A 12288-nucleotide genomic window follows, 5' to 3' on the forward strand; every position below is an offset into this window, starting at 1 on the left:
CAGCAATTCCACTCCCAGTTATATGCCCAAGAGAAATGGAAATACTATGGTTATAAGAAACTTGAACAGGAAAGTTCATAGCAACATTCTTCCTAATAGGCAAAAGTGGTAACAATCCAAATGTCTTAACTGATGAATGGAAAAATAAATGTGGTATATCCAGAAAATAGAGAATTCAACAATAAAATAGAATGAAGTAGTGATACATGCTACAGTATGGATGAATCTTGAAAACATTATCCTAAGTGAAAAATGCCAGTCACAAACCACCACATGTAGTATGAGTCCATTCTCATTGAATGTCCAGCGTAGGCAAATTCACAGAAACAGGAAGTATACTAGTGGTTACCTGGGACATGGAATTGAGGAGATATGAAGAGTGATTGCTAATTGGTATGGAGTTTATTTTTGGAGTGATAAAAACGCTCTACAACTGATTATAGTGTTGGTTGCACAACTCCAAGAATATATTAAAAACTATTGCATTATTTATGTTAGATGAGGGAATTTTATGGTGAACTTTATCTCAAATGAGCTGTTAAAAAAAAGTGCCAGATAGGTTATTACAATTCTGGAGGGTCGTAGGGAAATGGCATGGAAAGTTGGACCGAAGAAGCCCTTAACAAACGGTGGATTACACCAATGAGTAGTTTTCCTTACACTGATCAATTTATTTTTTTTAAATCCTGCATATATTAATACAACATTGAGTAATTTTTAAAGTTACCATTTCCTTTGGAAGTCTTTTGAGATGCAAAAGGGTTCATCTAGGGTGTGTACATTTTTTAGGCCCTCTTTCCCCAGAAAGGCTTGCCAGAGGGCATTCCCTGTGCATACCAGTTAAAGCATCCTTTTCAAGAAGGGTTTTCTGGTATAGTGGTAATTCAAGTATAACACCACAGAAAGTACAGCAACACAGAAGAAAGGAGCTTGTCTAGTATTGCTCCAAAGGCCTTGCTTTGGGAAAAAGTTTTGGTACTGTCAATAAATATTCAAATTATCTGTCAAAGTTTACAATGTTGGGGCAGGTTCTGTGTGATTCAGAACTGGTTGTGGACGGCTTTGCCTTGATAATATCTGCGGGGCTTCGCATGCCTTTCCAGCAGGGCCAAACTTGGTCTCCTGGTCCATTAGGTGACCCTCACTCCTTCGGAGAACGGGGACCAACCCAAACTTCGCTCCAGGTTGCGGAAGACCTCTAAATTCCTCTGAAAATACTCAGTCTGACTGCGAAACAGTTGAAGCGGTCACAGGTGGGGCGAGGGCTTGGCAGACTCCTGGGAGGGGACGTTGGAACCTAGCGCTCCGGTGAGGAGCAAGCCCCGATTATCAAACATCGGAATGGGTGGGGGAGGAATTCGCTGCTTGCACTAGGCACACTTCAAGGTCCTGGCTCCAAGAAGACCGCGCAGTGGGCGTGGGAGCCCCACAGCGGCTCTTCCCGGTCTGAGGAACCTACTCCGGGCCGGCCCGCACTCGAGAAGTTTAAGGCCGAAGTCGGCGATAAGAGGGGGCGCGACGTGGGGACCCAGCGGCCGCAGCTGCGGGAGGTTGGGGTCGCGGGCTGGGCGGGGGCGGGGGCGCGGCAATTGTGTCGGGACGCGAGTGGGGCGTGGGCGGCGGGCGGGGCCCTGCGACGGGTGATGTAAGGAGCTGAGGGGGCCACGGCGAAAGTCGGGAGGGCGCGGCGAGACCCCAGGGGTGCGGGGCGGGGGATCCCAGTCCCCGCCCTACCTTCCCCGCCCCTCCCCCGCCTCCTGCACGCCCCTCCGCCTCCTGCACGCCCCTCCCCCTCCTCCCCTCTGGTTGGAAAGTTTCTAGAATCCCTTCCCAGCGGCCTTTGCGGTTCCAACATGGCGGAGCTGACGGTGGAGGTTCGCGGCTCCAACGGGGCTTTCTATAAGGTACTGGCCCTTCTGCCGCCGGGGCGGGTCTCCTGGGGTGGAGAGCGGGCTTGGGGGAGACTTGCCGCTCCCCGAAAGGGAGGTGTGGGGTCGAAAGGGTCGGCCAGGCCTGAGTCCAATGCCACCGGGCCCCTGGCTTCGTCCCCTCCACCCGCGGTTTAACGGTCTAGGGGGCCCGGGCTCCGTTATGTTTTGAAACAACACACTGGACGCCTCCGGCTATTTTCTTCTGATGAGCCGTCCTCTTCAGCGCTGGCGTGGCCCGTAGCGGGCAGGCGGTGAGAAGAGGCAGCGGCTTGGCGGCGGCGAGCTCCCGGGAGCAGGCCTGGGCCGCGGGAGGCGGGGAGGTGAGGGGGGCGGTGGGATTGTGCGGTCAGCCCCGCGCCCTGGCCCGCGGCCCGCCCTGCCGACCCTTCCCACCTCCGGGGGGTGCGGCGCGGAATCCTAGCAGGTTACCTTTCCGCTAGGATTTGGGCCACATTTTTAATGTCTGAAGGGGAGGAGGGGGGTGCCGGATCCGAGAGAGAAAACTAGAAAACCTTAAATTGTGGCGGGGAAATATTTTTCCGGCCTGGGAAATTGGGCGGCGCCTTAGCCCCTCTATTACGGAAGAAAATATAGGCTTTAAATTAAGACTTAGACTATGAAATGGGTTGGGGAGACAGGTGGGGAGGTGACTAATTTATTTCCATTACCCCGTATTTTTGGGGGGGGGAGGGTGTGTGCTTTTTGCTTTTTTTTCTACGAGGGTTTTTTTTTCTTTAAATTGGCTTCCTTCAGGAGGAAGGAGATGCATTACTATGGGATAGGGGGGTGAAAAACGGAAGAGATTGAGAGTAGAATAATTTGGTATGGGCTTCCATATCATTCCTAGATAACTGGAAATGGAATCCTAAGAGTTTATTTATGCCATTATAACGTCTGCTCTTCTCGATTCTCCTTTTTTTTACCCAAAGTATGCCATGATGGTACAGGATCAATACAAAATCTTCCCAGCTGTTGTCTGTCAGTCAATCTCGTTAAGCCGGCATCTCAAATGTTTGGGAGTCCTGGCTATTTTTATGAAGAGCCTTCTTCTAATGCAGGAGTATTGTGCGGCTGCGGAGTGAATTCTCACTGGGTTTCATTTCAGCGTACCCTTTATCTCATGGGATTTTATTTGGTGGTCATAATTTCTTATTTTCAGCGTTTTGTTTTTCCTTTCAGTTTGTTGATCAGTTCAATGGATTTCGTTTATCGGTCACAAGGTGTAGGGAATTAGGTGGTATTATAAGGGATTTCCCTGAACTTTTTGCAAACTTTAATCTTGGTAGGTGGCCATTATAAAGTAAGAACAGCGACTGCCTGGAGGAAAGGAGTCTTTAGCATGTTTACATTATAAGCACATTAGGTTTAAAGTTTGGTGTCAGACGAGGATCCTAAGTGAAATTTGAGTAGATATTTCATTGACTTATGTTCTTATTGAAACCTGGTGGTTGCCTTCAACGACTGAAGATATGGTTGGTTGGGCTTACCCTTACCCTATTTTTCCTTTGAAGGGTGTTGATTGATGCAAAACCTTTTCCCATGGAAAAGTTTCGGGTTATCACTAATTTGGCTAAGTATTTCTTGTGTAGTGGAGGTAGGCATTTTTTCCTGCATATTTAAAAAATAGAAAATGATCGAGTTACTTTAATACGTTATTTTGCAACATGTAGATGGTAGCAAGTACACCACTTCATTTTTAGCCAAGTGTATTTTATGTTGACGGCCTGCTATGCAAGATATTCATTTTTTCTATTTTTTTCATCTTCTAAGATCTATTAAGGTAATCAGGTTGAATGTTTTAGTAAAGTTTGTTTATATATTGTACTTTGATTAGAAAAGCCAATTTACAATAAATCAAATGTACCCTTTCTGGAACTCTGAAGTATTTATTATTGATTCCTGTCTATGCTCAGCTAATCTACTGCCTGGTTCTACTTAGACTGACTCCATTATCCATTTTACCTAGCAGAGTGAGGGGCTTTTCAGCAAAGGTTAACTGTAGAATGATTAAAAGGTGAGAACCATAGTAGCACACTGTATGTATTAAATGTTTGCCTTTAAGCGTGTGGGAATTTTTTTGACCTGCCAGTAATTCACTTATACTTGTACCTTTGTGGCAAGTGTGGGTATCTCTGGAAGAATAAGAATAGTGAGGTGGAAAGAGGCCTGGATTTGAAGTAAACAAATAGGTAGTCTAGTGTACTTCAGTGGATCCCTGAACAAATCTCTTTGGGTCTGTTCTTTCTCATGTAAAATGAAGGGTTTGATCAGTGGTACCTAGTATTTTATATACCTTCAAACTGTCCGCTTGGAAAAAATATGTTCCTGCAAAAGCAGTTTATTATTTTTAAATTGAGGTGTAATTTGCGTGGAATGAAATTCACCTTTCTTGGTGTACAGTTTTTTAACTGCCACCACAATGAAGAGAGAGAATGGTCCCACCATCCCTCAATATCCGTGAAATTTTCCTCAAGTGCCTTTGTAATCACCATCTCTCCCACCACAGCACCTGGGGTGTTTTCTGTCCCCAGTTTGCCTTTCCTAGAATATCAGATACATGAAATTATATGATATACTTTGCAGTGTTTTGAGTCCGGCTTCTTTCATTTATCACAGAAGCAGTTGAATTTTAATTGCTTTTGTATCCTGATTTTGATAATCAAACATGGTCATTGAGGGAGTTTGTTACCTCAAGTTCCTTTGAGGTAACAGCTGTTGATGTTTTGGTGAATTTTTCTTTTCAGTGATGTTTTTCAATGAACCACAGTGAAGAAAGAGAATAATTCCACCATCCTCAAATATCCCTGAAATTTTCCTCAAGTGCCTTTGTAATCATCTCTCCCGCTATAGAACCTGGGGTGTTTTGGAAACTTAAAAAGCCAACAGTTTCTTTGAGATAACAGGTGATTGTGATTTCACTTATCTTCAACCTCCTACCCCTCAGTATGTGCAGACACATTACACTTGGCTATAAGTGTGAATTGCCATTGAAGAATTTCAAAAGTCCTGGAAGTAGTGGCCAGAGTCGTCATTGCCTTGACTCAGGTTGTTGTCATAGTTTAACTAAGTAGACTTTGTTAAAAGGTTTGCTAGTGAAACTGAAACTTTATTTCACTAATTAATTGGAACAGTGAAGAACTGAAGATTGAAAATTTTACCTAAAGTTAGTCTTTTTTTCTTCAAAATTATATATGCAAATGATAACATGCTAAACACGTCTGCAACTTGTTTTTTCCTAACAGTGGAATCTATAGATAAAAAGTTGGTATGTGCCTTTCGTAGCCCTCAGAATCTGTGGGACTGGAACAGAATGGAAAGTTGGTTAGTTAAGCGCTTGGTGGTGCGGTATAATTTTAAAGAAGATACTTTTTCAGTCCTTTCCACTTGCTGCAGCATCCTTTTTTTTAAAATGGAATTTCATAGAAATATATTTGTACCATATATTCTTCTAAATATGCAATCAGTGGTTCACAGTATCATCGTATAGCTGTGCATTCATCATCACAATCGATTTTGGAATGTTTTCATTACTCCAGAAACAATAAAAGTAAGAATAAAAATAGAAGTAACATCCAAAACATCCCATGCCCCCCATTATTTATTTATTTTTGACTTATTTGCTTACTCATCTGTCCATACACTGGATAATGGGAGTGTCAGTCACAAGGTTTTCACAGTCACATGGGTCACACTAAAAGCTATGTAGTTAAATATTTTCAAGAATCAAGGCTAATGGATTACAGTTCAACAGTTTCAGCCATTTTCCTCTAGCTACTCCAATACACCAAAACTAAAAAGGGATTTGTATATATATAATGTGTAAGAATAATCTCCAGAATGACCTCTAGACTATTTGAAATCTCTCAGCTACCAAAACTTTATTTTGTTTCATTTCTCTCCTCCCTTTTGATCAAGAAGGATTTCTCAGTCCCATGATGCCAGGTCCTGGCTCATCCCTGGAGGCAGGTTCCACGTTGCCAGGGAGATTTACACCCTCTCCCATGTAGGGGAGAGGGCAGTGAGCTTACCTGCAAAGTTGGCTTAGAGAGAGAAGCCACATGTGAGACACAAAAGAAGTTGTCTGGGGGTGACTCTTTGGCATAAGTTGTCTTAGCTTCTCCTTTGCAGGAATAAGTTTCTTAAGGAGAAGTTTCAAGATTGAGGGCTTTGCCTATTAAATTGGGTGTCCCCACTGCTCGTGAGACTATCAGCACTAATCACAGCAGTATGACTCGTGCCTGAATGAAGCTTATCTAATAGATATTTTCTCTGTAAGGCACATCACAGCCCTTTTGCTGTTAGGAAAACTCAGCACTGCTGTAAAGCTTTTTTTTTTGAAGCTGTTTTATTGATAAGTTGTGCAGCCATCCCCTCGATCAATTTTAGAACATTTTCATTACTCTGGTAAAGAAAAAAAAAATACCCCAATTATTTCTGCTGTACCATTTAAACAACAGTACCATTCGTCATTAGAAACACAAATATGCAATAAACCCATCAGTTTTTGTCCTCTAAAAAGGACACTTGTTCATAGCATTAGAACTGCAACAAGGCAGAGCACGGTCTTGTTGAGCATCACCTGGGACCGTGAAAAAATTACCAAGAAATAGGGTAACTCCAATTTTTTGACACTTGTGCATTCAACTGAGTGTGAATGGGCTGCAAATAATAATTTGGGGGTTAGAAATAAATTTTAATGAGTTGGTGAATTTGCAGATATAGAATCTAAGAAGGGTTGATTGTATCTTGAATATATTGGGTTAAATATTAAAATTTCAGCTCTTTCTCACTTTAGTGTGGCTACTACAAAATTTAAATTACATGTGTGGCTTGTATTTTTGTTGCTTAGTGTTGATTTTATACTATCCTCAGTTATTAGCTTTATAATGTTGGTGTTGTAAAGTATTTTGGGAAACGTTTTAAATGCATATTTTATTTATTTTGAAAGTTCTTATTATAATTTTCTTATGATGTGTTATTTCTTAGTCATCCTGCCACTTACTATTTTTGAGTATCAAAAGGCTACAGAAGATTGTTTGGCAGATGCTTAGTTAATAAATAGAAAGGAACTGTGCTGTGATGGTCCTATAAAGTTTTCTGAAACCAAAGCTTCATAAGGGATTGCTAGGGCAAAACCAAATTAACCAGTGCAAAGCTTTGCTTTGTTAATCTGCACATACATATTTACACGCATAACAATCTCTCCAGTTTGTCATCACAATAAAAAGACTGCAAGCCATGGCAGAATTGGCCAGTGTTAAAATATCAGAATTAACTTAATAGCAAGTTTCTGTCCCTGTAGCTCCTTTAAGCTTTTATTTTTAGTATCTGTCACTTGCAGTATGGGTCATTTAACTTGTTTCCCATCTTCTAGCTTTACTTTTTGTTCTTCTTTTTTTTGGGGGAGGATGAATAGACATCTACCCCAGATGTAGTGTACGAAGTTTATAGTTACTGTTGGCAAAGAGAACGTGTTTCCCTGTCAAGATTTCTTCAAAATCAGGAGCCTCATCTCCAGCTCCCATCCCCACTCTTTTATTCCGGTTAACCATAATTAAACTTTTTTTCTTTACTGTATTTTATATAACTTTTTATTTGTGTAGTTTGCATATTATTTTCAAGTCTTAAAATATTCAGTTAATTGCTCTGTGCACTTAATACGTAGTAGGTCTTCAGTGTATTTGTTGAATGAACAAATGAATCATTAAGTCTTGGCTTCACGGTACTCTTGAATTTTTTGTGTAATCTGAGCTAATGATAGCATTATTATAATGTATACAAAATGTATACATTTCTGATTTGGAGTCGAACTCAGATTTTTTTGTTTTTTTATTTAATTAATTTATTTAAAAAATTTAACAACAAAAACATTCTTAACATATGATCATTCCGTTCTACATATATAATCAGTAATTCACAGTATCATCACATAGTTGTGTATTCATCATCATGGTCATTTCTTAGAACATTTGCATCAATTCAGAAAAGAAATAAAAAGACAACAGAAAAATAAAACGAAAACAAAAAAAATTATACATACCATACTCCTTACCCCTCCCTTTCATTTATCACTAGCATTTCAAATGAAATTTATTTTAACATTTGTTCCCCCTATTTATTTTTATTCCGTGTGTTCTACTTCTCTGTTGACAAGGTAGATAAAAGGAACATCAGACACAGATTTTCACGATCACAGTCACATTGTGAAAGTTATATCATTATGCAGTCATCATCAAGAAACATGGCTACTGGAAGACAGCTCTACATTTTCAGGCAGTTCCCTCCAGCCTCTCCATTACATCTTGAATAACAAGGTGATATCTACTTAACGCATAAGAATAACCTCCAGGATAACCTCTTGACTCTGTTTGAAATCTCTCAGCCATTGGCACTTTGTCTCATTTCACTATTCCCCCTTTTGGTAGAGAAGGTTTTCACAATCCCTTCATGCTGAATCTCAGCTCATTCTAGGGTTTTTCTCAATTGCTTGATGCTGAGTCTCAGCTCATTCTAGGGTTTCTGTCCCATGTTGCCAGGAAGGTCCACACCCCTGGGAGTCATGTCCCAAGTAGACAGGGGGAGGGTGGTGAGCTTGCTTGTTGTGTTGGCTGGAGAGAGAGGCCACATCTGAGCAACAAAAGAGGCTCTTTTGGGGGTGACTCTTAGGCCTAAATTTTAAATAGACTTGACCTATCCTTTGTGGGGTTAAGTTTCATGTGAACAAACCCCAACACTGGGGGCTCAGCCTATAGCTTTGGTTGTCCATACTGCTTGTGAGAATATCAAGAATTCGATTTGGGAAAGTTGAATTTTCCCCCTTTCTCACCATTGCCCGAAGGGAACTTTGCAAATACTTTTCCACTCACTGATCAAATCACTCTGGGATTTATCAGGGCATCACTCTGGACAAACAAAGAAAATCTCATGTCCTACTCAAGGTTCCATGTACTTATGATGTTCAACCAAGCTATCTGCATAGGTTATATTGGGAAATGCACTAGTCAAAATATAAATTTTGTACCACATAAACGTTTTTTGCTTTAGTCTCACATACAAGTTAAAAATTTAAAATACCAGTTACCATCTATTTTCAGCACCCTGCAGTAATGACATTTCTTTGTTCTTCCTCATGCAAAAACATTTTTAGAATTTGTGCATTTAGTCACTATCATTATACACTCTAGATATTCCTAGATTATATCTCAGTCTTTATCGTCTATTTTTCTTTCTGATTTCATTTATGCCCCCAGCCCTCCTCCCTCTATCATTCTCACATTCATTTTCATTCAAACTCAGATTTTAAATGATTTTTTATTTTTCTTTTTAGGGGTTAGCTCTTGATCCTGGCCAAGTTCAGATACTGTCATAGAATTTTATGCATATGTAGAGGGAATTATTATAAGCTATATCTTTCAGCTCTGAAGCGGGAAAGTCAGTAACTTAGGGTGGCTGTTTGGAACTACTGAGTCAGTTCCATTTCAAGGAAATCTCTTGTAATTTGTGAAATTAACATGCCGTGAATACTACTGGTATGTTGATGCTTATGCATTATTATGAACTCTCACATGCTCATTGTCTTCTGTTTTTTATTCAGAACACTTCCTTAATACTAATGGATGCTGAAGGCTTACTTTGAGTATTTTTTTTCCTTAAGTTATTTGATAATGATGTGATTTATGTAATACATAATGTAGTTAGTGTATTTGCAGACTTCTTTATTTGAAGAACATGTATTCATCGATTTAAAATAATTTTCATTTGAGATTTGGTTATTAGGTATATTTAAAAGCATGTATTGTTTGACGTTAAATTTTAGATGACAGAGCATTCTTTAGTATTTGTTGCCTGTTAGTGGAATCTAATCACAACTTGGTTTTTCAGGAGTTGAGAACATATAGTGAACACATTTGTTACTCTTAAGTTTTCCCTAGAGATGGTGAAGTGGCAAAATGGGGTGGGGTGGGGTGTAGTGGTGATGTATATGCTGTATGAAAAGAAGCATTTGTTAACAAAGTGTGTGATTTTTGTTTTGGCATGGGTAGGTGAGAATTCTTGCCACTGAGCCACCGTTGCCCCACCCACAAAGTGTGTTTAAGGTTCATCCCAACTGTCTTTTAAAAAAAATTTATACGTCTGTGTATATACATGTGTATAAGGTAACCCCTGTCTGTAGCCAGATACACATCATTGCAAGTTTTTCTCCATGCTTATAGAATTGTACATCAGTATATGTTCTCATACAAATGTAGGTTTTTTTAAGTAATGCTCTGTAAAAATAGAATCATCTGGATCTTGGCTGTTTTCACTTGGTGTGTAGTTTGTTTCTTAATCGCTCCATAATAATTTTAGTATTTGTTGACCTTTTGAATTTACATGTCCATAAAATGCCTGTCTTGCCCATTTTTCTGTAGGTTGTCATTTATTTGTTAATATATGAGATATGAAGCCTGTATTATCAATGTCCTCCTCTCCCCTGCTCCCCAGTCTATTATCATGGCTTTCTTTGTGGTATCCCTGGCCATACAGAGGTTCTGTTTTTACTTAGTGTACTACCTTCCCCCCCACCTTATGGTTTCAGGGTTTCCAGTTCTGGTTTTAAGATATCATCTGCATCCAGATTGTATATATATACAGTTTTTTAGGTTTTCTCTAAGTGTTTTAATATATCTTCACATTAAATATTTAGTGCTTCAAAAATTATTTTTGAATATTCTGTGTGGATAGGCAGTTGTGCTTTGTAAAGGATTTTTTTTTTTTTTTTTTTTTTAACATTATGAGGAATTTGGTACATGCTCTTCTTAGCCAGATCTTCCTTACTTCTGAAACTGGGATGGGAGGATGAATAGAATCCAGGAGAGCTGGGTCATCCTCAGAGCTGATAGAAGCTCACAGGAGTTGCCTCAATAAGTTTCTAGGTGCTCTGAGAATACCGTAAAGAGGTTCTAAAGAAAGAACATTGTGTTTTGTTTTGGGGCAAGTAAAGCTAGTTAAGGGTCATTTTTCTTACATTGCTGCCTGGTGCCCTCTTGTTTTACTACCACATAGTAAGTAGTAGGTAGATCTTAGACCTGTCTTAATAGTGATACTGCAATACTATAAGTGCCTTCAGTCAGTGAGATTTTTTTCTTTCCCTCATCTTTCTATATCTGTTAACTGTATAGACAGTTGAGAAAATAAAATATTTTTTTATTAGTTTTTAAAAATTACTTGTCATAAAGCTCCCGGAAGATGTACCTTGGTATTTTGAGGGTTGGAGGGTAGCTTTAAGTAATCCTGGCACACCTTTGGGTGCCTGGAATTACCCTAAGTTTAATAAACTTCATTGCCTACAGTTTGCAACTTGAGAAGCTTCTTAATATAATGTTGCTTGTGTAATGAGGATCCTACAGCCCTAGGAGCCACTGAATTGGCCTTTCTCAACTAGAGTTCCTCATTGTATCCATAGAACACAGAAACACTATTTTCTCATTTTTCCCACAATGGCACATAGCTAGGACCATTCTAGATGCCTGAGACAGTAATTTTAATTACATACAGTAAATGTGTTAGGGCTTTGGGCTGCCTTCTTAGAACCGTGGTTAAGAAAGACTGCTATATTCAGTTTTATCTTTCTGTAATCTTGTAAAATATATCGTACATGTGTATATGAAAGGTACTTCTGCATACTATAAATTGTATCTTTGATGCACAATTCTGTTAATTCTATTTTGCAAATTGACCATTAGCCATCATTAGAATATTTGCTGTTTATTTGATTTCATGTGCCATTTTAGAATTTATTTATAACAACTTTTTAGGGAAGCTATCTTTTTCTCGATACATTTCCTAGTAAACATATGTAATAAGGGTAATTATTCTTCCCACTGTCATTTGAGTTTCAAGTCTTAGTCTGTGTTTTTAGTCTTAACTCTTGCTGTTCATCCCACATTAGAGCCACAGTAGGGTCATGTTCTGTGAACATCACGCAGTTAACACTTTGTTATGCCCATGTGATTTCCTGTGACTGAACATGTCCCTCCTTTCCCTTTGTTTTGGTATTATAGCTGATGTGAATACTTGAATACAACTCTCATCCTAACAGAATGTATCCCATCAGTTAAAGCCATAAGAGAAATGTGTCACAAAAGAGCAGCTTGAAGAGCGGGGGTGGGGGTGGTGACAGTAGGTTCACTTACTGTACATAGAATTTTAAGTATTTAGGAGTTCTTTTTAATTTTTGAAAATTCTGCTTATATTTCTCATATGGTAGTGTTAGTTTGAGAAGCTCTTAGATCCTAGAATAGAATACAGTGTTGAGGTTGGAAAGTGGTCTGCTATTGCTCATGCCATAAGTTCTATTTAGTTCTTTTCACTGTTC

General features: G+C 39.5%; 1 protein-coding gene across 5 annotated transcripts in view; it reads left to right on the plus strand.

Moving 5' to 3' along the window:
* The first annotated feature begins 1734 nt into the window (after nt 1-1734).
* Nucleotides 1735-12288, plus strand: part of FXR1 (FMR1 autosomal homolog 1) — a 62603-nt gene continuing 52049 nt past the window's right edge. For 2 of the 5 annotated variants that reach the window (XM_077161144.1, XM_077161145.1), the window contains exon 1: nt 1738-1904. In XM_077161144.1, coding sequence (XP_077017259.1) covers nt 1854-1904 — 51 coding nt within the window. In that variant the 5' untranslated portion in view covers nt 1738-1853. Of the gene's footprint in view, nt 1905-12288 lie in introns of all 5 variants that reach the window. The other 3 variants (XM_077161143.1, XM_077161147.1, XM_077161146.1) reach the window with 3 other exon arrangements.

The sequence above is a fragment of the Tamandua tetradactyla genome, chromosome 5 (assembly GCF_023851605.1).
Source record: "Tamandua tetradactyla isolate mTamTet1 chromosome 5, mTamTet1.pri, whole genome shotgun sequence".
Lineage (NCBI taxonomy): Eukaryota > Metazoa > Chordata > Mammalia > Pilosa > Myrmecophagidae > Tamandua > Tamandua tetradactyla.